The 25162-nt window shown below is 43.0% G+C and overlaps 2 protein-coding genes across 3 annotated transcripts; one reads left to right on the top strand and one right to left on the bottom strand.

Annotated features, from left to right (window-relative positions):
- Positions 1-424: 424 nt before the first annotated feature.
- On the top strand, positions 425-8382 carry LOC142389748 (cytosolic sulfotransferase 2-like). The gene is made up of 8 exons (XM_075474776.1): positions 425-792; positions 6488-6626; positions 6736-6864; positions 6946-7046; positions 7151-7277; positions 7363-7460; positions 7527-7686; positions 7772-8382. Exons 2-8 carry the CDS (start codon positions 6488-6490, stop codon positions 7882-7884), a joined length of 867 nt encoding a protein of 288 aa, XP_075330891.1. The 5' UTR covers positions 425-792; the 3' UTR covers positions 7885-8382.
- On the bottom strand, positions 7966-24157 carry LOC142389747 (uncharacterized). Of its 2 annotated transcripts, XM_075474774.1 has the most exons (5): positions 23747-24157; positions 17256-17338; positions 15318-16211; positions 14904-15224; positions 7966-12073 (listed from the first exon to the last, which is right to left on the bottom strand). In XM_075474774.1, exons 3-5 carry the CDS (start codon positions 16141-16143, stop codon positions 10071-10073), a joined length of 3150 nt encoding a protein of 1049 aa, XP_075330889.1. In that variant the 5' UTR covers positions 16144-16211; positions 17256-17338; positions 23747-24157; the 3' UTR covers positions 7966-10070. The 2 variants fall into 2 exon arrangements, with proteins under 2 accessions (XP_075330889.1, XP_075330890.1); XM_075474775.1 differs by lacking the exon at positions 17256-17338.
- Between the last annotated feature and the right edge of the window lie 1005 nt (positions 24158-25162).

The raw sequence follows: 25162 nt of genomic DNA, 5'->3' as shown, positions 1-25162 counted from the left end.
TAATTAACAAAATTTAACAGACAAATCAATTGATCTCTCTTTTCTTTTTTCTCTCTCTATTTTTTTTTAATTTTTAATTTTTTTTTTTTTTTCCATTAATACTACAGTATTTTGTTTTGAGGGAGGGTAGCTATTCCTGTTTCACACTCCAGTCCAGAGGTGGCGGTAATGCACCAACTAAGCTGGTTTGCCAACCGCCATAAAACCACAAAAAGAAGAAGAAGAAGAAGAGCTGATCTGTCCAATGGAGCGTAACTTGATTGGCTGCCGTTGGATGAATTGAGACAGATCGATTGCTTCTCCCTGTTTACCCGGATGTTGAGTCTGGTTCTTTTTACACTGAATTTTTAGATATTGAATTTTTTTTACACTCATTTTTGTTTTTTGAAATAGATTTTTTTTTTACACTGGTGGTTTTTCAAATTCAAAGTCTGATTTTGATGCTGTAAAAATTCAATATTAGAAATTCGTATTCAAACTCTGATGGCACAGAAAAACTTCCATAGATGAGGACCTGGCAAAGTGCATGAGGAAACCTGGAAACTAAATACTGAGGGAGTGATTGGTGAGTGAGTGCAGCTGAGGGGAAAAACACAGATGACGTGCGTGAAGCTGATGGCAGGGCAAGAGAAACTAATGGAAACATGGCAAAAACTAAAGACTTAGCAGGAACTTAACAAAACTAATTGACATGATAGTGTCCATGATGAGTATAAAAAGTGGATTAACAAGCGGACCTTGTTACAGAGTGCAGTGTCTGTGAGAGTCACACCAGATAGGAAACACATTGAGGTAAGCTGATGATTACTGACATAATTTAATGCATTTATTTTAAATCCAATAGATTATTGAAGCAAATATATTTGTTTGCATAACTGATATTGTTTAAATGAATGCAATCATCTGTACAGTTAGTGTGTAAACACGTTTGACAGGTTCTTTTAACTCTTTTAGCTGAATGTTGCATTTCTCAGGGCTTTTCACTGTATCTAAATCACTTTAAAGACAAAAAAAATGAAGGCGGTTTCATGCATTCATCCAGTTTGGTGCCTTGTGCTTGTTTTACTTTTCAAATTAGTTTGCTGTCTTTCAATGATGCGAGGGAAGCCCTCTTATTTACTTAGGTGAAGTTAGTTTTAAGTTGGATATTCGACAGACATTCGCAAGCCACTGCAACATTTCAAGTGCAGCCGTATTGCAGACTTTACAGTAAACACACGGAGAGGACGACTGCAGCGTGTTCCAACTTCGTGTTTTCAAAATAAAAATGTGGGACATTTAAAGCAGAGATAAGGTACTGTGTTTAAAGTTATTGAAAATTATGAACAGAACTAAAATATAAAAACAAGAGGTGTATCTCATGCAGCCAGTGTAGTAACATGATCCCACACTGCTTTGGAGTCAATTGATCACATGACCTGGAAGCTATTGAGCAAAAATGCTAATATTTACCAATGAATATTAGCCTTTTTGTCGTACAAACATACTTTAGCACGCATTCCTTCCAAAATTATTGTTTGTGTGTGTGTGTGTGTGTGTGTTAAATGTGAATATGTGACGCTCTTATTATGATATGGAATGTTGTATAGGTTCAGCCAATCAATCACTTATATGTGATAAGGCGTGTGACGTAAGCACGCAGATGTGCAGTTCGGATCAAGCATGAACAGAGAGAGGTCATGCTGAAGTTCAGCTCCGTGATTATCAATAAAATAAGAAAACCGTGAAACTCCGCTCCGCTCATCTTTCGTCACGTAGGTTAAATCTGCTGCAAGTAAGATGAACACCTTAACAGGTTATGGGCCCAGGGCCGAAGATAAGCGAGCGTGAGTAGTAGTTTAAGGTAAACGCGACGTATTACGTGGTAAAGTCAAGTTTGGAGCCGAGTAGAAATTTGGCGGGTTCGTGGTGAAGATGGCTAGCCGAGCCACTGGAGTTCCAGCACCACAGTTGCTGTTCGACGGGTCTGAGGAGAAATACGACCTGTGGGAAACAAGGTTTTTGAGCTGCCTACATATCCTGAAGCTAAAAGAGACAATTTTAAGAATTGAACCAGAGGAGCCGAACGACGACGATCGACGAAAGAATGCCGACTGCTACGCCGAGCTGGTGAGGCTAATCGACAAGAGCCTGTCGCTAATCAGGCATGAGGCTGCTGAAGATGGCAGAAAAGCACTGAAGATACTGAGAGAACATTACGCTGGTAAAAGTAAGCCGAGAATCATTAACATGTACACGTCGTTGACAAAGTTGCAAATGGCAGAGAAAGAGACTGTTACAGACTATTTGATTAGAGCAGAGAACATTATCACAGCTTTAAGAGAAGCAGGGGAAACCCTCAGTGATGAACTGATCGTGGCCATGGTGCTAGGCGGGCTACCAGAGGCGTTCAAGCCGCTAGCGGTGCATGTGACACAGAATGAAGATAATGTCACGTTCGCCGATTTCAAGAGAAGGCTGCGTGTCTATGAAGAGTCAGAGAAAATGAAGATGACAGAACAGAGTACAGACAATGTTATGAAAACGCATGCGAGACAGGGCAAAGGGCAACGCAGACCAGAAAATATCAGAAAAGATGATGATGGAGACATGACGTGCTACAAGTGTGGAACAAAGGGACACAGGGTGCGAAAATGCTACAAGCGAGTCTGGTGCGGCCATTGCAAGAACGCCACGCACGCAGAGTCCATCTGCAAGAAGAAGCACGATCAAGATGGCGCCAGGAAATTCGTGGAGAAGCAAGATGGAGCCAAGGATGCCCTCTTCATGGCCAACTACGTCCAGCGAGAGAGACCACCGGACAACGTGAAGAAGGAAGGGATCATGGTGGACGCGGGAGCGACTTCCGACATCGTCAACGACATCAGAAAGTTCCAGAGCTTCGACCACTCGTTCCAGCCGAGCACCCACTCGGTGGAGTTGGCGGATGGAAGCAAGTGCAACGGGATGGCGCAACGCAGAGGAACCGCGGTGATCCACCTGCTGGACAGCAGGGGACAGCAACGCAGAGCGCAGCTCCGGGATGCGCTCTACATGCCAACATACCCACACAACATCTTTTCGGTGTCAAGAGCAGCCGACAGAGGTGCGACAGTGATCTTCGAAAAAGGGGACAGTCGCATAATCGGCAGTGATGGTTGCAGGTTTGACATACATGAAAGTGGTAACTTGTATTACTTACCTACTGTTGAGAATGATGTTGATCAGTTGAAAGTGTCATGATGTGCAAACCTGACATCAGATTTTGGGTCACTGTAATTATGAAGATGTGAAAAATTTACAAGGTGTGGTGAAGGGCATGGAGATTAAGGGAGGTTCTTCTGGGGTGAATATGTCATGTGAGGTGTGCACACAGGGGAAATTCACACAGACACGAAATAGGGAGCCAGATAGGAAAGCAAAAAGGCCCCTAGAGCTAGTACACACTGATTTAGCAGGCCCCATGCGTACCCCGAGCATGGAAGGGCACCGATATGCGCAGTCATTTACAGACGATTATTCAGGCACTATGTTTGTGTACTTTCTCAAGTCTAAAAGTGATTCAGTTAAGGCCACAGAGAAATTCTTGGTGGACGTAGCCCCCTACGGGCAAGTCAAGTGTATCCGTTCAGACAACGGCACTGAATTTACAGGTCACGAATTCCAGACACTGTTAAGGAGAAACAGGATTAGACACGAGACGTCTGCGCCTTACTCGCCCCACCAAAACGGCACTGCAGAAAGAGGTTGGAGAACACTCTATGAAATGAGCAGATGCCTACTGATCGAAAGCGGGTTAACTGATGAGTTATGGAACTACGCTGTTCAGACCTCAGCTTATGTGAGGAACAGGTGTTACAATAGGCGCACAAACAAAACAGCATACGAGTTGTTCACAGGCAATGTACCTAACCTGTCCAAATTGCAGAAATTCGGATCCGCGTGTTTTGCTTATAAACAAGAGAAAGGCAAAATGGAATCGCGATGTGATGAAGGTGTTTTCATAGGCTATGACAAAAACAGCCCGGCATACTTAGTGTACTACCCAGACACAGAGAAGGTACAGAAACATAGGTTGGTGAAATTCACAACAAATGAGATAGGTACATAAACAGAGCAGTCACACACAGGTTATGGGGACACACATACCATGGTTGACAGCACTGATGATGAGAGGATTGGTGAGAAACCTGAAAATGCAGGTCAGTGTTGAAAGTGGTGGTGTTCATGCTTCACCTGAAAAGACTGAACGTACCCAGCCAGGTGAAGTCAGAGACAGTGATCAGAAAGAACCCATCAAGAGCCAAGAGGAGGCCGGCTCACCTGCAGGACTATGACACAGGTGACACAGAGGACAATCTTAACACTTGCGTGGACTTTTGTTACAGGGCAGTGTGCGATGTCCCTCATACTTACCAGGACGCCATTGCGTCAAACAAAGCAAGGCAGTGGAAAGCTGCAATGAGAGAGGAGATGCAATCTCTCGAGGAGAACGAAGCCTTCACCCTGACCCAGTTGCCACCGGGCAAACAGACAGTGGGGGGTAGATGGGTTTATGCGTTGAAAAACGAAATTGATGGGTCTGACAAATGCAAGGTACGTAGCAAAAGGCTACAGTCAGAAACCAGGTACAGATTATGACGAAACATTCTCACCCACAGCTGACATGACTAGTGTAAGGGTTGTGATGCAAAAAGCAGTGCAGGAGAATTTAGTCTTACACCAGATGGATGTTAAGACAGCTTATTTGCATGCACCAATTGATTGCGAGATCTACATGGAGCAACCTGAGGGGTTTGAGAAGAAATCAGACAGGGGTGAGAAGCTAGTGTGCAAGCTACAGAAATCCATTTACGGGTTAAAGCAATCAGGGAGAAATTGGAATGCTATGCTGCACACATGCCTGGTTGAGAATGGTTTCATCCAAAATGCTGCCGATACATGTGTTTACACCCTAGAGAGAAACAACGAGAAGGTGATCATTATAGCTTGGGTTGATGATCTCATCATTGCTGCAAACAATGAGAATGTGGTGAAAAAGGTGAAGCGGATGCTCACTAAAAGGTTCAAAATGAAAGACATGGGTAAACTGAAACATTTCCTGGGGATTGATTTTGAACAGACAGATGGTGTAGTAACAATGTCACAGGAGAAATTTGTGAACAAGGTTTTAGACAGATTTGGCATGCAGGACTGCAAGCCTAGAGAAACACCATGTGAACCCAAACTAGAATATACAGAAGATGCAGAGAAAATGCAAGAACCGAGAAAGTACAGGGAGGCTGTAGGAAGTTTAATTTACTTGTCCACATGCACTAGGCCTGACATTAGTTTCGTGGTTAGTAAACTCTCCCAGCACTTTGCTGAACCAAATATTGAGCACTGGAACACTGTCAAACACGTGTTCAGATACCTCAAAGGTACAAAAGAGAAGAAATTGTACTTCAGGAGAAGCGAGACAGAAAAACTAAGCCTAAGGGTCTACAGTGATGCTGACTGGGCATCAGATTCAGTTGACAGGCGAAGTACATCAGGGTATTGTGCCAGTTTAAATGAGGGAAGCTCTTTGATTTCATGGAAAACAAGGAAACAACCAACAGTGGCTTTATCAACGTGTGAGGCAGAATATATGGCCTTAGCATCAGCCGTACAGGAAGGCATTTACTTAGAGCAACTGTTAAGTGGTGTTGACAATTACCAATATGCCCAGACAAAGGTGTACGAAGATAACCAAGGTGCCATAGCATTGGCCAAGAATCCTGTTAATAGACAGAGATGCAAGCATATTGACATTAAGTACCACTTCATCAGGGAAAATGTAAATAATGGAAGATTTACTTTGGAGTACTGTCCTACAGAGCAAATGATTGCTGATGTTTTGACCAAGCCAGCTACTAAGCTGAAGTTGAGAGGCTTTGCAACACACATGTTTGGTAATGGAATGTAATGAGTTATGTTTTCAGATTTAATGAGTTGTTTTCTATGTGATTTTGTTTTCTATGTGATGTAATAGAATAAGAGCAAGTGGGGGTGTTAAATGTGAATATGTGACGCTCTTATTATGATATGGAATGTTGTATAGGTTCAGCCAATCAATCACTTATATGTGATAAGGCGTGTGACGTAAGCACGCAGATGTGCAGTTCGGATCAAGCATGAACAGAGAGAGGTCATGCTGAAGTTCAGCTCCGTGATTATCAATAAAATAAGAAAACCGTGAAACTCCGCTCCGCTCATCTTTCGTCACGTAGGTTAAATCTGCTGCAAGTAAGATGAACACCTTAACAGTGTGTGTGTGTTTTTTTTTTATTTTTTTTTTCTCTTACGTGTATTAATGACATCCATGATTTAACTCAATCTTGAAGGCATCTGTGATTCTGTCTGGTGTGTTGTTCGTTTTTTTTTTTTTTTTTTTTTTTTTTTTTCTGTAACAAATGTCAGTACTGGAGTAAAACTCTGTTGGGAAAAGTATCCAATATTTGTGTTTTTGTTAACGGCGCACCCACAGATGGAGCTGCCACCTCGACCTACACTGTTTGACTTCCATGGTGTCTCCATGACCAAATACTTCACAGACGACTGGGACAACATACAGAACTTCAAAGCGAGACCAGATGATATTCTCATAGCTTCTTATCCCAAAGCGGGTGGGGTTTTATGAAGAACAGTTCTGGCTTTAGGTGTGGTGTGCTTTCTTTATACATCTGTTTCAACTGCAGCTCCCTAACTGAATGCCATCCTTGTTTTATTTCTCAGGAAACACACGGGTGTCCTATATCCTGAATCTTTTGTATTTCAGCCAAATGTCACCTGACAGAAAAGACTCATTCCTACTACCCGAAAGGGTGCCATTCCTGGAAAGTAATGTTCCTGGGTTTCCTTCAGGTAAGTTTAATTTAGTGACCTGTTGTGTACAGGTCCGTATCATTGTGGTAACATGTCACTTTTTTTTTTTTTTTCTTTAAGGACTGGATAAGCTGAACCAATTAACCACCTTTCCACGCATTATAAAGACACACCTGCCAGTCCATTTTCTTCCCCAATCCTTCTGGGAACAGAACTCTAAGGTTGATTGCACAATATATATATTTAATATTTGTGGATACATTAAATGTAGGGTTCTCCAAGTTTCTTTTTTTTTTTTTTTTCTAAAACTTCCGTCTGGCTGCAGATAATCTATGTGGCTCGCAACGCCAAGGACACTGCAGTGTCCTATTTCGTCTTTGATCGCATGAACATGGCCCAGCCAGAGCCTGGCGACTGGGGCAGTTACCTCCAGAGATTCATGGAGGGAAAAGGTGAGTAACAAAAGCAAAGCCGGAATAACTGAAATTATGAAAGGTTATTTCATCAATCATGATTGGACTTTCTGACATTTCTCAGTGGTGTTTGGCTCCTGGTATGAACACGTGATAAGTTGGTGGGAGAAGAAACGGACCAGTTCTAACATGCTGTATATGCTCTATGAAGATCTCATTGAGGTGGGTGTCGGACTGTTTATGGGATTGTGAATGCAAGCACGTGATTCTAAGGGTTTACCTTTGCAGGATATTGATAAAGAACTTAGTCGACTGTGCTCCTTCCTGGGACTGTCTCCAACCGCAGAGCTGAAGAAGAAAGTGAGAGAAAAAGCTCTGTTTGACTTGAAAAAGGACAAGATGGCAGATGGCTCAAAGGATGATGTCTTTGATCGCAAGATTCGCAAAGGTTTGCTGTTTCTTCCCAATTTAAATGCATACCTATGTGATAAAAGGAGAGAAGGACATTTTATTTAATTGTTTCTGTTCTTCAGGAAAAGTCGGTGAATGGAAAAATATTTTCCTTGTTCGACAGGATGAACAGTTCAATGAAGATTATGAGAGAAAGATGACAAACACCGACCTTCAGTTTCGCACAGTTCTGTAGTTGGTCATTTTCCAACGAATCCTGTCCATCATACGAAAGACATGACGGATATTTTTGAAAAATGATCATTACAATAAAAGGTCGAGTTTCCAAGTTTTTATTTGAAACAGACATGAAATGCAGCAAGAAAAACATGGACAAAAGTTCAATGCGCAAAGTAAACCTCGCAAAACTAACACTGTACTTCTGCAAATTGTCAAGACTTTGTGAGACAACACTACAGGTGCTGGAGGAACCACATGTCTATGTTGTAAAGCAGGTTTTTGTGTAGGGAAAAGGAAATCAAAGAAGTTAATTGGAATGTGGACAGCAAAAAAAGGCAATTACACTGTAAATACTAAGCAAGTCAAGCATCTCTCATCACAGGGAGGTACTCCAAGTCACCCGGAGGTAACAAAGAAGCTAGTAACTGACTTACTCCAAACAGGAACAGAGGTATTGGTATTGAAGTTTCAATCCAAATTGTATTTATCCACCTTTAGCTTTTTTTTTTTTTTTTTTTTTTTTTTTCCTCCCCCTCTTTTAATAATGGATGTTTCAAACAACTTTTAAAAATGCATGGCTCAGGAGGCAACCACGGCACTATTTTTAGGATCAGGGAAAGTTTGCAGTTAATCAATACTCAAAATATGGATGCACAAAAGCTTTTTGCTCAAAAACCCTTCATATCATTTCACAAAAGTAAACAAAGCAGAAATTGAAATCCATTATACATAGAACAATACATTTAGTAAAAACTCATATCATTCTCACAATCCTGAGCACAGCCCAGAAAGTCCTTGACGCAGCGTCTGCTGTCAAGTATCAGCTGTCACAGCTCTTCATGTCCTGAACAGGTCACAATCCGACGCCAATAGCAAAACTGTTTGCACAGCTTCGACACATAAGCAGTACCACTTTAGATTGTCTTTCACAGTAACAACTATGACTATGGTTCAAATACACCTTTATTAATGAACATCAAAAATAATCGTATTTACATTACTTATACATCATATTTGATATACCTTCCTCTTGGGTCGTAAAATACTTCAGTCTGGAGTTCAGTTAAGTGCTCTGTAATATGTGAGGCTAATGCCAAGCCAGTCTTGAGTGTTGCAGCACATATTTACATACCAAACAACTTGATCTGGTTCAATGCAACTGATACGTTTAATATTCTGGGTCAGATTATGCAAAAATGCACTCAGAGGCATCAATTATGCAAGATTATTGTTAGCAAAAGCTTTAGTCCTGCAGGGACTTAACATAACAAAATGCATTAAACTCACAGATGAAGTTCATGTTAACATTGGACAATTTCATCAAACAGGCATATTCTTAGCAGCAGTTTGATATAAAAGCATGTGACTGCTGTCTCTGGCTGTTACTTACTGCCTGTATCGTTAAGTAACTGGCTTTAACGTACAAGGCAAATTGGACAACCACAACAGCAGCAATAAGATACGGGTCTAGACGTACTGTAATCTGCAGATGAGTCACTTTGATACAAATGCTAAGATGTTGGAGAGGAAACGGCACAGAAACTGGCCGTGACAATGTATGGCACGTCTTTATATCACAAAATCAAACCAAATAAACTATGAAAGCAACTAAATTCCCGACCAATGACATGCAGACACCTTTCTCTCACAGAAACGGTAGAAGTGGGACCTTACAGACACTCAGAATCACATTTTTGAACATCTGAACCAATTTTATGTATTTTACACATTAAGAGGATGAAATTTATCACTGTCACAAATCTCAAGCACATCACAAGCACAGATCTGCTATTAAGCCTTTCTTGTGAAATGTTTGTCTGGTCCCAGTGTACTTGAAGGTATAACAGTATAACATGGAAGAAAAAAAAAGACAGTGAGATAATGTGAAATAAGAAATAGCTCTGAATGTGCTGTGTTGTTTATCTGTGCTATATCTCCCAGTTTTGTTTCTAAAGTGAAATGCTGACGATACCTGTTCTACAACCTAGGCTGATAAAGCCTTAAACAAGGTGAAAGGCAAGTAAATGATATCTTTTAGGCCTCTCTACTTCCGCACAGTAAATATTTCTGCTTTCAAAAGTAAATTTTAGGCAGTTTTAAGATCAACTTATGCCAGTGTTTGTATAAGTCTTGATCTGGAACAGTATTGTTAAATGGGTGTGTGTAATGTGCAGTCATTGGTCCTGATGTGTAAGTTACTGTTCAAAGGTCAATGATTTCACTGCCGACACTGCCAGAATCGTCATGTCGACTGACTTCCAGGTAACTGCGCGACCCCACTGGCCTTGCAGCGCTCCCTCTCACCCTCTCAGAGTCTGGGGTGATAAACGGTCGTGTGTCATCCAGTCCATCCTCCCCCAGATTCCCCGTTGATGTTCTGGAGGGACGAAGTGACACTGGGCAGGACACTGATGAGGGTACATTTGCTACTCCATTTCCAGCCCACCTGTGACCCTGGTGGGATGGTGTAGGGGGAGCAGTCACCTGCCTACTGGGCACACTGCTGAGAATGCTGCCCCCTAGAGGCATAGAGGACTCTGTTGGGGCATCGCTACTCTCAGAAAGCAGCTGAGGGTCACTGTTCCTGCGGAGCCAGGGCCCCGGGCTGACTCCTGAGCCTGGAGACGGTGACTGTGATGGTTGGTTCAAAGGATAAAAAAGACTCCCTCCTCCAAGCAGGTGTTCTCTATGCAGAGCCTCATCAATGCTGCGAGTAAGGTCAATGGGGGAGGGGGGCCGCAGATCAAACTCATAGAAAGACAATGAAGTATCTCTGCATTGATCCAGGCTGCCACTCACTGAGCGCTGAGGGGGCTGACCCAATGTCTGCAGTCTCAGCAGCGAGCCAGTGGAACCATCAGATACGCCCCGTTCTGCAGTATGGCCCCGGTGGTTGCGTCCGTGGTTACTGTCTTTGACGCAGCGTGGCTGAGCTGTGTTCTGCTCATGGTTCTGGTTCCTAATAAGACTCTTGCTGATATCAGCTCCAGGACGCTCCTGGCCAGCCCAGTTGTTAGGCACATCCCCTGCTCCTCCCACACCATTGCTGTCAGACTTTCTGCAGGGCTTCCCCCTCAGGCTTTGGACTATCTTGGACCAGCACGTATGTCTTTGAGGAGAGCCTACAGATTGGCCAGGAGATGGCAGGTCTGCTGGTGCTCTGCCATCTTGTCCTCCTTCCTCCCTTCCCCTGCACCCTGCTGGCCTCCATAACACCCAGGAACTTAGAAGTAGGAGAGCAAACCCCCAGGCCAGTTCCAGAAGTCGGGCCCAGAAGTGCACAAGCCACCACCCCCAGTTAAAGCGTGTCCAGTCTCCTAACAGTCCATAGAGCCACAAGGTAGCATGGACATGCAGCCCACAACACAATGCCCCGAGAACTGCACACACTGCCAGTGTTCTCCCCAGAATCACTCCTATTCTCTGACTCCCTCTCCAAGTTTTCCTCCTGGACTCTTCGGGGACTCCATGGTGGGGAACAGGAGGGCAGCGTATACGTGGAAATACATAGCAGAGGAAGCCCAAACAGAGAGCAAGGCCCCAACACAGAGACAGAACCTGTAGTGTGACAGGCACTACAGGAGACAGAGCTGGAGACAGCAGATCAGCAGCTAACAGCAGTGTACTTTGTAACACAGTCAGAACAGCTACCAGAGGAAGGCGCTCCAAAGTTGGAGGTAACACGCTTACTCCAGCCACCCTCAATGCAAGCAGTGCCAGGGATGCCTGCGTCCACACCAACAGGTGTAGAGGCAGGTTGTAGAGGGCAGTAACTGCAGGGCGTGGGAGGAAATTTCTTGTGCCATACGGGTCAGTGAAAAAGAGAGTTGCTCTAAGGCCTCCAGCCAGGAACAACAGAGCATTGGCGAGTGCAAGAGCACCTCGATGAGGACAATTTGTGCCAGGGGAGAGTGTGAGGCCGAGAGCAGCTCCAGCAAACAGGAGGAGAAAGAGGCTTGCTGATCCATACACGTGCAGTTCCCAGGCGAAAGCCAGCGTCCGGCTCAAATTACCCCAGTAAAGAAGTGTGCCATTAGGGGAGGGGTTGGAACTGGGAGAGGGGGCTGGATTAAAAGTGGAGTGGGGAGCTTGGTGGGGATGTTCCACATAAAGAGAGCGGTTCCTCTGAACAACACCAGCCTGATACGTTGGGCCGAATCTTGGTTTTTTGGCAGGAACGCTTGTGGTCAGGAGGGAGGACGCCCCTGAAAAAGAGACAGTTTTGGTTATCAAACATTTTAAAACATGAGACGAATATGTCAAACTGATTCTACATTCCATTTATCTGAAGGGTAAAGTGATCACATAAAAGCACCCGAGGTACCATTCAGAGCCACAAGAGGGTTGCAGCTCACCATAAAACTCATGAAGTAGGACTACCTGACCCTTTCAGATGTTGATGGTAACTTAATCAGTTCGGCCAAGACACACTGTTCAAGGTCTTTATAGATTTTGCCAAGAAAAAAGACACATAAACCTTAGTGGTATTAATTCTCACTAAATTTGCATCAATGTGTTTCCTTTTTCCTCTCTGTGAGAGTTGGGATGGTATGTTAATTTCTACAAAAAGTACAATCATAATAAAACACATGGCCTGGAATGGAATGATCAAAGTTAGACCACAGACAGTGTTCATTTGTGCAAGAAGTTATGTACGGATGTGATATCATACGCTAAAATTTGACAAATAACGGAGCAAAAATCGCAAATTATATGAACACCATTCCAAGTTGATCATCCTCACTACATTAACAATAAAAAAATCAGACTGGGTACCGTAATTGGATTTGATTACGTAATTAACAACAACACCTTTGTTATATAAGAGCATAGTGTCACATCGTATCTATGCACCGATAAAGCTCTGTTAGATTTTAAGTATACCACAATAAAAGAAGACACCTCTCACTGCCTGTTAATTTCTCATGATCACACATGCTTCTTTTTCATGGCACTACACTTTACCCTCCTCCAATAACCTGGAAACATCCAGCAACATTACAATCGCATTCATCCCTTGCGCTACTCAACTGTCAAGATAACACAAACCATAAAAACACATAACATCATTACTGCCAAGTGCAACAGTTTTTAAATGACTTCAAAGAAGAACGCAAGTCGGTACAATTTACTATGTAAAACTAACTTTAAGACGTGGCTTTTCGTGCATCTATCTTGACGGATTTTCTGGAAAATTATACAATAAGTATCTAAACTTGATAGACGATGGAATGACAAGATCGGTGGTAAAAGACTCAAATCGTCAGCCACTTGGAGGAGTTTTAAGCTCATCTTCACTCAGCAGAAGACACCCATAAAGCTGACACACTGATAAATGGCTCACTCCTGCATATGTTTCCGTCCCTTGCTCTCTTCCTCACTGTGTCCCTCCAATCACACACACACACCTCCAGGCCTCACAAAAGTGGGGTGAGCACTGCATACAGATCACAGACACACTTCTTTATTTACATAAAGGTATGTCTCACTTCCTCCCCTCACTTTTCTCTTCTGACGGGAACACGATCCAGACACATTCCAGATGTGCTGGTTGGACTGCACAGCTGGGCACACTTAGGTTTCCCCCTACCTTTGTGTTTTCTCTTTCAAGCACACACCACTTTACACTGCTTTACTGTATATGAATTCACGTGTTTCAGTGAAGCAAATATCCTCTTTTATCTCATGGTGATTATGCTATTAATGAGCCAGCTACACACGTGAACACACGCTAACACACTAAGAGACTATGCTTGACTTTAAAAGGTATTAATAAGCAAGAATGGTGGAGCAGTAAAACCAGGTTACTTCAATTTCCTATTCACGGTGTGGGACACGTGGGCCGATACACAATCATGGGAGCATAATTTTCAAGGGAGTCTTAAAAAAAGTGCAGTCAACCAGACTGACTCTTCATGATCAGAATAGCATCCGTTTGGCCAAATTACATTTGGAAGGTCTTATTACAATAAGTTATGTTCCGGACATGCATGCTCTCTGTTAGCTTGATTGGGAGAGAAATCCAGAGCTTGAAAGAAGGGAGCCTCTGGGAAGTTTGACTGTCGATAGAAATGAATTTGTGGCTCTTTGGCAGAGTTTCTGAGTTGTAATTGTCTCCTTGATGATGCCTGTATGAAACAGTTTAAGTTACCGTTTATGTCCTTTTCAGCCTATTACCCATGTATTGTTTTAGCCGCCACTATAAAGAAATAAATCTCAAGCTCAACGCTGTTTTCTAGTGCTTTTGAGGCAACCCCGATATGAGTGGCACAAACTGGGGCTATTCGGTGTTCTGAATTTTACACTTAGTGCAGCTGCTGCCACATCACTCATGAGTGTCAGTCTAGCCTCTCATGTCAAGGTTTATGGAGGGGCAACTGAATTAGGCTGAAGTGAATAAATCACATTTGGAGCAGAAGTAGAGTTGCCTGTAAAAGTACATGCCAACAAAGATCTGTGTGATTATGTTAACAGGCACTTTTAAAATGAGCTCTAAAGGAGGGTCTGAATGTCTAAAAGTCATAACGATTTTATTATATAGGTATCTTAGAGAATTGCTTATATGCCCCATGTGTCATACTTTTCCTTCTTCGTAAAATTTTTCTTCATCTCCCCTCCCTTCATCCCTTTCTCTCTGCATCTGTTTTTCATTACCATCCCCACTCCCTGCTCTTCGGTGCCTGTACCTTACTCCTACCACAGTCTACTGTATATTCCCAACAGTCTCTTTTTCAGACCCTACTTTTTCCTTCTTGTCCTTTATCTTTTTGCTTAGCTGCAATCCTATCCGCCCCTCTTGCTCATACTTTTCTCGCTCACTGCGTCTACCCCACACAACTACAACCCTTTTTTCCATGGAAAAGCGTCTCTGCTTTTTTCCCTCCTTTGAAGCCTTTTTCCCCCCTCAAATTCTTCCAGTAAAAAAACAACAAAAAAACCCTCCAGCTGTACAAATAATTTCTACTCTAAATGATCAGAGGACAAAGGAAGCTCTAAAACTGGTCGAACATGGAACACAAAATCCTTGTTTCTTACCTGTACTGGAAGACTGCACGGTGGTGCTTGCTGTGTGCTTTCCTGGTTGTGCTGTTTTGCTGCTTTGAGTTGTGGTCTTGGAAGACGTCCCAATAGCTTCCTTTGTAGTATTTAGCACACCTGTTGTAGATGTCTGGGTCCCTTGTGGTGTTGAAGTGTTTTGATGCAAACTCTGGGCTGTAACAGGTTGTCCTGCAGGCTGCGGCTGTTTGTCAGGAGAGCCGGCAGGGTTAGAGGTGGGCTGGGGGGATGTCACAGCAGCAGCAGAGTCTTGCTTTGCATAAACTCTGTCAGTAGAATAATTCTTTGCTGCCACTTTACCTAGAGATCAGAGGAAAACACATATTGTGACATCGTGAGACATCTGACCTCAACTTCTTATTGTCATGAAGCTTTCATCCTAACTTTTCTTACCTGTTAATTCCTCAGTCGGAGGAGATTTCTGTGTCACTACAGGAGACGGTGTGGCCCTCGTCTCAGGCTGAAGTGTTGTGGAGGTCGTACTGGTTGTTGTCAACACAAAAAGGTGAGGCTTCACAGTCTGATCGTCCAGTGGTGTGGATTTTGTGTCCTTAATTTTGGATATCATGGTCTGTGACTGCGGCTGATACTGCGCCATTTCATCGCTGATTGTTGGAAGAGGACCAGGTGATTCTTCCTGTATTAACAACGCTGTAGGAGTTCTGCCTGATCCCAGTCCTTGTAAATCCCCGTCCTCTGTCACTTTGTCTGACCCCTCCTCTGGATTTCCTGCCGTCACTGGCATATCATCTGCAGGCTCATCAACAGCAGAGGAGGGCAGAGTGGGCAGAGGTGGAGTTGAGCCTTTTGTAGCAGCGTTTCTTGCGATAGCCCTCCTTAATGCTAAACTAGCTGTGTCGGTCCTGGACCTGGAGGCTGTGGGTTGGGTTACAATACGTCCTTTGCTAAGATTCTGCGTAGAAAGGCCCAATATAAAAGAGGGACTCAACTGCGTTGTTGGATGGGTCATTCTTTGCCCCTGTACCACGGCATTTCTTGGCGCTAATCTATCCTGGATTGTAACTTTGATCGGCACATCACTGCGCCCTCTGGGAGGCAAAGAGGGCCAGAATTGAATAGTGTCTTTGGTTGGTGGAGGTAAGGAGTCATTAGGAAGGTCCAGAGGAGAGAAGGAGGAGGAGCCAATGATGGTCTGGGCGTCTGAAAAATGGATGAAGGAGAGGAGAAAAACCAGGAACAGGAGGGACATGGGTGCCATGGTCTTCCTTGGAGTGGTGAGCAGCAATGATCCTGCTGGAAATCTCAGTCTGTCACACCATCCTTTCACTGTTGAGAACAACAAGCATGAAATATAAAGCACTATGGATGTGTCAACACTAGAGCCTGATTGATATATCAATTGGACAGTATTTGTTAACAATACTCTCGTAATTCATCACTGATCAGTTGGCCATGGTCCAGAGTCGAGCTAATTAAGATTGTCCCCCATAAATTTTCCTTTAAAATATAACTCTAAAACACAGTTTTTTTTTGCGTTTGGTGGCCAAACAATAACCAGTTAATGTTGATTCACATTACTATTCTTGGAAATTTGAAAGCACCGTTCCAAAGTTTGCTAAAGCTTAACTCGTGAAATAGTTTAAATCACAAAGTATTTACGGCCGTATGTAATTTGAGGGGTGCATGTTGCAGCCTGACTTTGCTGATTCAGAGGGCAAGTCACAGAGGGCAAGCCACGAAGTTTTCACAGCATGACACCACTGGACTAACAGGGTGTGGTCAGGTGTATGGTTTCAGAGGACATGTCACATATGCTATCCCACATGAACACACACAAAGGCAAAGCCTGAGCTTTTGAGTTCTAAAACAGTTTGCACTATCAAAATGATCACGCTAAAAGACCAAAAGCAGTCACAGATGGTTTCATTCGGTGGCAGATGGACACTTTAACTTTTGTTCTCACATTTCGTGCCATAGAATGTTCTCTGGAAGATTATAATTTTTTTTTCTATTTTTTTGGTCTAAGCAGCAGGACTTTCCTAGCCAGCTACGTTTGAGTCATGTACGCCAGAAACTGACAGAGAGCCAGGTGACTTGTAGAAACCCCCCAAGCCATTGAGGATTACGCAGTTCTACTCGTCATCTAATCAAACTGCTGCCAGTAACATCCCTTCACATCCATCTTCTTTTTTTCTCTCACTTACATAAAGCTCCCTTGTTCGCACCAGTTTCTACCTATGACTCACAGAGGGAGATAACCTCTGGGAGCAAAGTCAGGATCATATCAAAACCTCAGCTGGAACACAGCAAGGGAAAGAAATTGGAAAATCAGTGCAGATGGGCGAATTCATTCGTCTGCATACGACTCACCCCGGATCCATTCACAGCCACGATGATGAGGTCTCAGGGAAATCACTGCAGCTGCACTCCAACATGTATGAGGTGTGAGTAATCTGTGTGAGTATATGGAAAATGTGTTTGAGTATGTGTGTGAACAAGGGTCAAGTACAAAAACTGCAGCTTGAAAATTTCAAACCACAATCTCCACAATTTATGAAACTGTTTTCAGCGAAAGACATAATCGTCTGAACACATCAATGTGTACAGTAATAAAATTGCCCGTACACTGTATCTCACTCTCCACCCACTCACAGTAGCCTCAGTGTTTATTTTCCTTCCTGTCTCAGCCACCTTGTCTGCACTCTCCAGTTAAATTCCCTCCATCCTATTTCTGTTCTTTCTTCTTGTCCCCCATTTTACTTGAATTCTTTTAACACAACACCACGGCTGCATGAGGGCTGAAACGGAGTCCAGATGATGGGGAGATAAGTAAAAAAACAGGAAGAGAATGTAAAAATAAGGAGTTAAGAAAGTTGCTAACAGAGAGGATGGGTATGAGGGGAGAAATATAGATGGGGAACTGAAGAAGGTGAAGGGAGCGTGATGTGATGAAGCTGACAGTGGAAGGCAGGGTGAGGCAAGGGGGTGAGAGCTGAGGGGATCAGTGACAAAATTAAGACTGAGAGAAAAAGTGAGGGCTGTAAATTTAGAGCATGGAGTGGGGGTGGGAGTAGTTAGTTGATTGAAACTGACATTTTGTGGAAAGATAGGGAATCACCACAAAAAAAAAAGAATAAATAGAAATATTTCAGGATTAACAGCTTTGTTATAGTCCCTGTGCGGATATGGCCATCTATCCAGGAGGTCATGTAAAGAAAAGTGAGCCTGTTCCAACTTTGCTCTGAGGTTACCTGGCAGGTGCGCACTCTGGTTGTTGAACATAAATCTGTGTATTGAGTCATGGCTTTTAGTAATGATACCACTATCTTTATCCAGAGTAATTCAGTGCAAGCCTGCGTGTGTGTGAGTGTGTGTAAGTAGCTTTGCAGAGATTAATGCATTTTAAAAGTCATTTGACCAAATAAGATTTGTGAGAGTGAACAAAAACTCTGCCGCTGCATTTGTAACGTTGTCAGAATGAATCCCTTCTCCACGCATCGTCCAGAAGCCCAAAACACCACAGCAGTTCCCTCAAAATGTTCTTCTTGACGCGATCTGGACAATTTGACTTTCAGTGTCAACCGAGCCAATACAAATAAGAGTAAATTCGGGCAGCTCCCCCAAGCAGTGTGAACTAGAAGCCAGGGAAAGGGCTTCACAGATATCATTTCTAACCAGAGACAAAGGCCAGATCTTTTTTTTTATCAGCCATTATGGTGTATGCTGGAGTAAAATTCTGCACTTTTTTTAAATTTAACCCTTATTGGCACATCTTTACACACTACAGCCAAACATCCTCAGAGAAATACAGAGACTAAATTACACGCACAAACACAAAAGTACATAAAGTACATCCCTCTGTGACTATCCGCAGGAAGAAGGCAGATGGTTGCACGGTCGGAGTATTTTTATCACGTTCAGCCCCCGGGGGCCTGGGGACACTTCACTCTATATTTCATTTGCACTGTTATGAGTATGTTGTGTAGATGTCCTCACCCTCTCTTATACAATATGTGCTTTGTCCAGAGCAGGATATGCCCATGTATAATATCCAATAGTACAGCAGCAAGCAACAATCTGAAGATTACTATAAACTCCTAGCCCATAATATAAACCTACTGGTTACACAACCACATGACTCAGTACTACAGCAGCTGCTACTAATCAGTTAATCGTTGCAGCAGTGATGTCATGTCTACACTTATGTATTAATATGACTAGCTAATGTTCGAACTTTCCATAAGAATCAAGGCAGGGGTGGGGGTGGGGGATATGCAGTCAAGTTTGTGCGGAATCTCCTTCTTTCTTGTAAAGCTTCCCTCCCTCTTTCTGCCAGACAGTCTGGCAGTGCAAAGTTTCCATTGATCTGACTGAATAAGTCAGTCTGTGCGCACAGGAATATTTGTCTTTTGACAGAAGACTGATCTAATACATACTTGGCTTCACGGGCTCCGTTTAGAATTGTAATACCTTTTTTTTGTAACGAGTAAGATGTTTTCTTGGAACAGAGTACATCAAGTACTAACAGATGGCAATGAATGTCTGGTCTGAATTGTAATCTTGTTTACGTGGAGATCGACCAAATAGTTCCTGATTGAAATCACAATTTTGCCAATTTTGGACTGTAATTTACTTACGCAAACGCTTTGCACAGCTGCCTGTGCTTAGTAACAACATCATATGAAATCTTTGGCTTCTTTCTAAAGGGGGTTGTATGTAGACCTGTTCCTGTTTTTCAACAGCACGTATTAGGGCGAGTACTGTTTTGGTTCTATTTCTTAAAGCGGGTATATCACAACTAATTTGTCAACAAAAGCAGCCGTGCGAGTAGCTCTGTGCGAGTTTACAACCTTCGGCTGTGGTGCTTCGAACTCAGACATGCTAATATTGAAACCAGTAACTTAAAAACAAAGTGTAGCTCAGGATGAGAGAAATATCATTAGATTTTTTTTCCCCTTTATTTTCTATATTTTGCATATAAAAGTACACAAGTACATAAAAACAAAAGAATACCGGGCAGAATACATGAACATATGTAAGAGCAAATTTATGTCTGGATGTAAATTTCCCAACAACCCATACAAATGGGATGAAATATCTCACCCACCGCCACAGATGTCAACTTTACGACGGCACTAGGGCTGTCACAATTGTAACATATGGATGATTTTTAGCTTTCATACAAAGATTTGTGATTAAAAAAAAAAGGGAAAAAAAAAGATTGCTTTTTCTGGCTCAGTTTATGAAACTTTTCTATTTAAAGCTTATAATAGTTATAATAGAAGAGACATTTAATGGTATTAAAAACTAAAGATTTACCCCAAAATCATAATCTGTTTGGTCTTTAAGGTCTGGAAAGTAAAATTTAGGGATTATTTATTCCCTTAATGTCCACCTATAGCTGCAAAGCCTTCTCTAAATCACTGGCCACCCCATTTGCATTTGTCATAAAAACCTAAATGTACCCAGAGTGATGCCGGGTGTTTGGCTTACAACTAAATCCATGACGTCCACGTAAATAGAAACTCACCCAAATGCACTTAATTCAATATCAGAACTTACACACAAGATAAACAACTGATTAAACAAATGTTCCAATCAACGGTCATTAAACATAAGAGGAGACGGAAGCACAACAATATTATGGCATTAGAAAAGTAGCAGTCAGATAGCAATCAGTGGGTGGAATGGAGTGAGGATATAGTGATGGAACCAAGAGTTTCCGTTCAATTTATCCAGCTGTTTTTTTATATATATATATATATATATATATATGAGAACAGAGAGTGAATATGCAAAATGACAGCAGATGGCACAGATCACTGCAATGAAGCAATTATGTATAAATTGTGACAGCCCCAGGTGGTGCTGGTGGTAAAAATACCACAGGCTATCATCAGCTCGTGTACATTATATTTTGAGGATAATGAAGGTCCACGAAATTTCATGGAAATCTATCCAATAGTTTCTGAGATGTAGACCATGAACCAAAGTGGTGGGCCATCACTTTAATGTGGCAAAAAAGCTGTAGTATTGGTGGGAATATGTGGATGCTGAGTGTGTGTCAAAAATCCAACATCCGAACACATGAGTTGACTTGTTGTATCGTATTGTCTGTGAAGGTGTTAGGCGCTCAGCTGAAGAGTTAATGAATGATAGGAGAGAACACGACACTGTCTGTGACAATCAGTTCCCAGTACAGATACAGTCAAAAGGTTTCGGAGAGAGGAATAGTAAAGATGAAGAAAAAGACAGACACACTGTATATCTGACTGGGAAATTACTATCAGAGGACTGTGTCATTGTGGTCCTCTGTACTGTAGCTCTCCTAAGTATCACCCATCAGCTAGCCACACAGATGCATAGCTTGTTTGTACTGCGGAGAGGTGAGACCATGAGGAAGTGAATGTATGTGAATATGTAATAGTGAGACAGAAAAAGAGGGGAAATGGAAGAGGGAGTATGTGTGGTTATGTTGGTATGCGAGGGGAGGGGGAGGTTGCTGGTTTGACCGTTACAAAATTCCACACCTTGAAATAACACGTGGATTGCAAACAACTCCCATGTTATCATCTGGCTTCACCATAAAATCAAAACAGGCACTTAACTATTCGGTTTAACCTATATCAACACATCTCAAAACCTACACAAGCTCCTGACATGCACGTAAAAGTTTTCCAGGTGGGGTCACCCAACACTCAAACTTGTCCATTTAGCTCATAAGCCAAAATAAAACTTCCAGGGACGCCTCTCGCACGGGGCTCTGCTGCATGGGTGTGTGGGTTGGGGGTGGGTTTTAAAATCCAGCAGAGCAACCGACCACACAGCGAGGTTATGCTATATGAAAAGAAGAGGCTCCAGAACCAATCATAAATCATTTTGGTCCCCTCTTGAAGTGGATGCCTAGCGTGAAAGTGCTGATCCCCAAAAGATGTTTGACAGACGTTCTGCCCATGAGCGAGCCCCATATCAAAGGCTGAAGGTCAGGGTCTAACAGTAAGGCTCTCTGTGCTGCATCTGCACAGACAAAAACAAAAAAAGAAAGACAGGGCACAGCCCAAGAAAGTAAACGGACGCGGAATATTGAAATATGATAAGTAAGCATGGGAAGAAAGTTCCCCGCCAATTTTACATTGCCCAGTTCAGGGTCCTGATGTTCAAATTAGCCCTCACACACTACCAGAAACACACCCCGAGAGAGAGTGACTCTGGTGACTGATTGAGACTGCAGCAACACCATGCTAAGCCACAAAACACTTTCAGGGCAAAAGAAAATTGCAGGCATCACTAGTCATAAACTGTGCCTACTACAGGGAGTTAACCACAGCTTCAGTGGAATACAAGACTCTTACACTGTTACAACTGGAGGCTATAAAATTATGTCGAGGTTGCAAGATAATTCAGTGTAAATGAGGTATTATCTCATTTATGGAGGGCCTTGATCCGTATTCACAACTTTAAAAAATCCAGGGCCGTAAAGGAGCTTGCAAAAGGATTGTTTCGTGCTTGTTTTGAGAGTGTTTTAGTGGGGCTGGTGCATCACTGAGATATTCTTGCCTCGAGTTATGCTTTATTTTCCACTATCAGGATTTGCTGTTCTGGCAGGTATGTCATGCCTGCTGCCAGCTGGAAGGTATTTTCAACCTGTACAGCCAGATTAAAGGTCTCTGCTCCAAAATGTAAGTGATGGCTTTTGTATACAAAATAAACCACGGAAATAGACAGTTTCTGGGAGTCAACAACGCTATGCCATGCCGTTATGACTCATCTGCAAACATGGCACACCATTTTACTTTTGCTTTAACTCCCCTTCTCCATGAAAAACGCAATCAAAGCAGCAACGAATCTTCTTCGAGCTGCTTTAAAGTGGATCTGATTCAGAATTAGCAGTGTTGGTTTTTCCTTACAATCAAGTTATCAAGCAGGGCTTTCTGCCACTGGGCGCAACTCTGCCTGAGCATTGTGTGGGAGGCGCATTGGCACGGTTTCACTACTACACCCCCCCCCCCCCCCCCCCCCCCCCCCACGGCTTGAGAAAAACCTCAATAAGAAACAGGTGAATCTGTATCATCTAAACGACTGTCGTGTTGATATTTTCGGAAACTGAGGCATAGTTCTGGGTAGATATAATGTGTACACACACGGAAACAACATGCCGCGCACCTGCCAGAAGTGGCCAAATAGGGTAGTTACTTGTTGCTGATTCACTAAAACGTATCTCCAAATTAGTCAAAGCGCCTTAGTTTTCTGTGGTATTTGGACATTCAAATCCATCCAAACAGCTGGCTGTTGGAGGTTAAGGCCCGAGTATGATCTTGTGCGTCACACCGTGATGTATTTTCTGATGAGGTCGTAGCCAACGATATTTTATTTATTTTGAATAGATATTACAGACGTCAGCTAAAAACGTGTACATAAAAACTTTGCAGTTGTGAGGGGCTGTTGTTCTTAATTCAAATGTCAATTATAATGAAGGCAACTACTAGTATACACCGCAGTAACTGGCTGGCGTCGTTAACCGTTCCAAAAAGCAGCAACGATGTTACTCTCCTCAAGGCAAGAGGCCGCTTCAACGAACAAAATTCAGTGCAAGTGGCGCTTTGCCTCGAGCTCTTATTGATGCAGGTACGCTCACTCCTCGTAACTTGACACACAAAGTTTCGTACTACGCAGGGTAAGGTAAACGTAAGGGTACGTAAAAAAGCGCAGCGTGTGAAATTATGTCTTTCATAGCATGCAGACCTGAGCCCACGGTCGGCGTGGCGGCACAGGTAGAGGTAACGTCACGCGTGTATCACTGCGCAAAGTATCGCCGCATAGCAGCTATCCCGCCACTGTCTCTCTTTGCCTTCCAAACATACCTGTAGGTCTGTGCGTCTCCTTTCCGATGGCGTCCGTTGCGGCCGGATATAAGCGCTAGTACGTACAGAGAAAGTGGAAGGGGGAAAAAAACGTTGTCCTGGTTAAACGCTTTTCACCTGCAGGAACCACCGGCGGTGAAACTAGTCCTCTGTGGATAGAGATCGCGTTCAGCAGCCTTGTACCGTTGCCAGCTCCTTTGCCACGAGCTTTTTAGGATATGTACGCCCCCTCCAACCGCTCCATCTCTCTCCACATCGCTCCCTCCCTCTATTTTTTTCCTCACAGGAGGATAAACACGATTGCCTACCAACCAACCTACCGCCTGGCACGTCTGTTACGCAACAGCAGGCGGATACGCAGTTTCACAATGAGCACCGTTTTATTCCATCTACCTTTACAACGCATCCCGCTCAGACGGTACCCAGTGGATAATGTGACGACACGTGCGTTGACATCATCGCACAGAGTGCAGTACCACTATCCAGGTTCTGGGGTTGTTCTTCAGGTTATGGCTGCAAATAAGATGTATAATGTATAGTGTGGTTGTTCAACTCACTGGGATGGGTGGAAAGATGTTTCTAACGACAAAGAATGCACCTCAAATAGCTGGATGTGGTGCAGCAGCTACAAGGACAATAAGCTGAGTGCAGAGATGTGTATGAAACTATAGACTTCATTCTTCCGTCCTTCATCCCCAACACAGGTTTGTAGAGCGGAGCAAACCACCTTGGGGCAAGCTGATACTATTTCCTCATTCTATGACTTGTCTCAGTGCCTCTCCGTCATGCCCCACCTGATAGTCTATCTGTCTTACAGTCACACAAAATTTGCTTGTTTGGACAAGTTGAGGCTGCAGCTCTGCTCTGGCTGAGCCCCAACACAGACATAAATTGACAAAGATCTTAAATGGAGACTCTCACCTTGCCTACAAACAAGTCTTATTCCCAATCACCCATTCATTGTGTATTTGTCTCTTTGATTAAATCGACTGAGTCCTAAAATAACCCGTGCAGCTCAGAGGATTGTCCTAAGGCCATTACATTACTACTGAGCCAGCAGGAGACACTGAAGGTTTTGGACAGGTTGAGCAGCACCGCTTAAGGATGGTAATCACATTATGAACATGGATTATGACTAATATTCTATTGGGAGTGGAAAAGTAATTGCATTGTACATATTCCAAATTTTAAAGAATGAAAAATCTGATTTCATGCAAGACATGTCATGTCATTTAGATAACTACCTGGTTAGGCAATTTTGTCAGTGGTTTCAATATGAATGGAGTGTCAACTATATATATATAATTTTTTTTCTTTTGACGTAGATATATGTCAAATTCTTTCCTGTTTTATTTTACCTGCCTGTTGTTGAATACTGCTCCTTTCCTGTCTGACTCATTTTATTTCTCTAATGAT

Source organism: Odontesthes bonariensis, chromosome 10, assembly GCF_027942865.1.
Source record: "Odontesthes bonariensis isolate fOdoBon6 chromosome 10, fOdoBon6.hap1, whole genome shotgun sequence".
Lineage (NCBI taxonomy): Eukaryota > Metazoa > Chordata > Actinopteri > Atheriniformes > Atherinopsidae > Odontesthes > Odontesthes bonariensis.
This window is presented reverse-complemented; position numbering and strand designations above follow the sequence as displayed.

Coding starts and splice junctions, on each gene's coding strand:
- LOC142389748 (XM_075474776.1), top strand. CDS start 6,488: ATGGAGCTGCCACCTCGACCTACACTGTTTGACTTCCATGGTGTCTCC. Junction 6,865..6,945: donor TGTTCCTGGGTTTCCTTCAG/GTAAGTTTAATT, acceptor TTTTTCTTTAAG/GACTGGATAAGCTGAACCAA. Junction 7,687..7,771: donor TGATCGCAAGATTCGCAAAG/GTTTGCTGTTTC, acceptor TCTGTTCTTCAG/GAAAAGTCGGTGAATGGAAA.
- LOC142389747 (XM_075474774.1), bottom strand. CDS start 16,143: ATGGCACCCATGTCCCTCCTGTTCCTGGTTTTTCTCCTCTCCTTCATC. Junction 15,225..15,317: donor TCCGACTGAGGAATTAACAG/GTAAGAAAAGTT, acceptor TCTGATCTCTAG/GTAAAGTGGCAGCAAAGAAT. Junction 12,074..14,903: donor CGTGCAGTCTTCCAGTACAG/GTAAGAAACAAG, acceptor TCTCTTTTTCAG/GGGCGTCCTCCCTCCTGACC.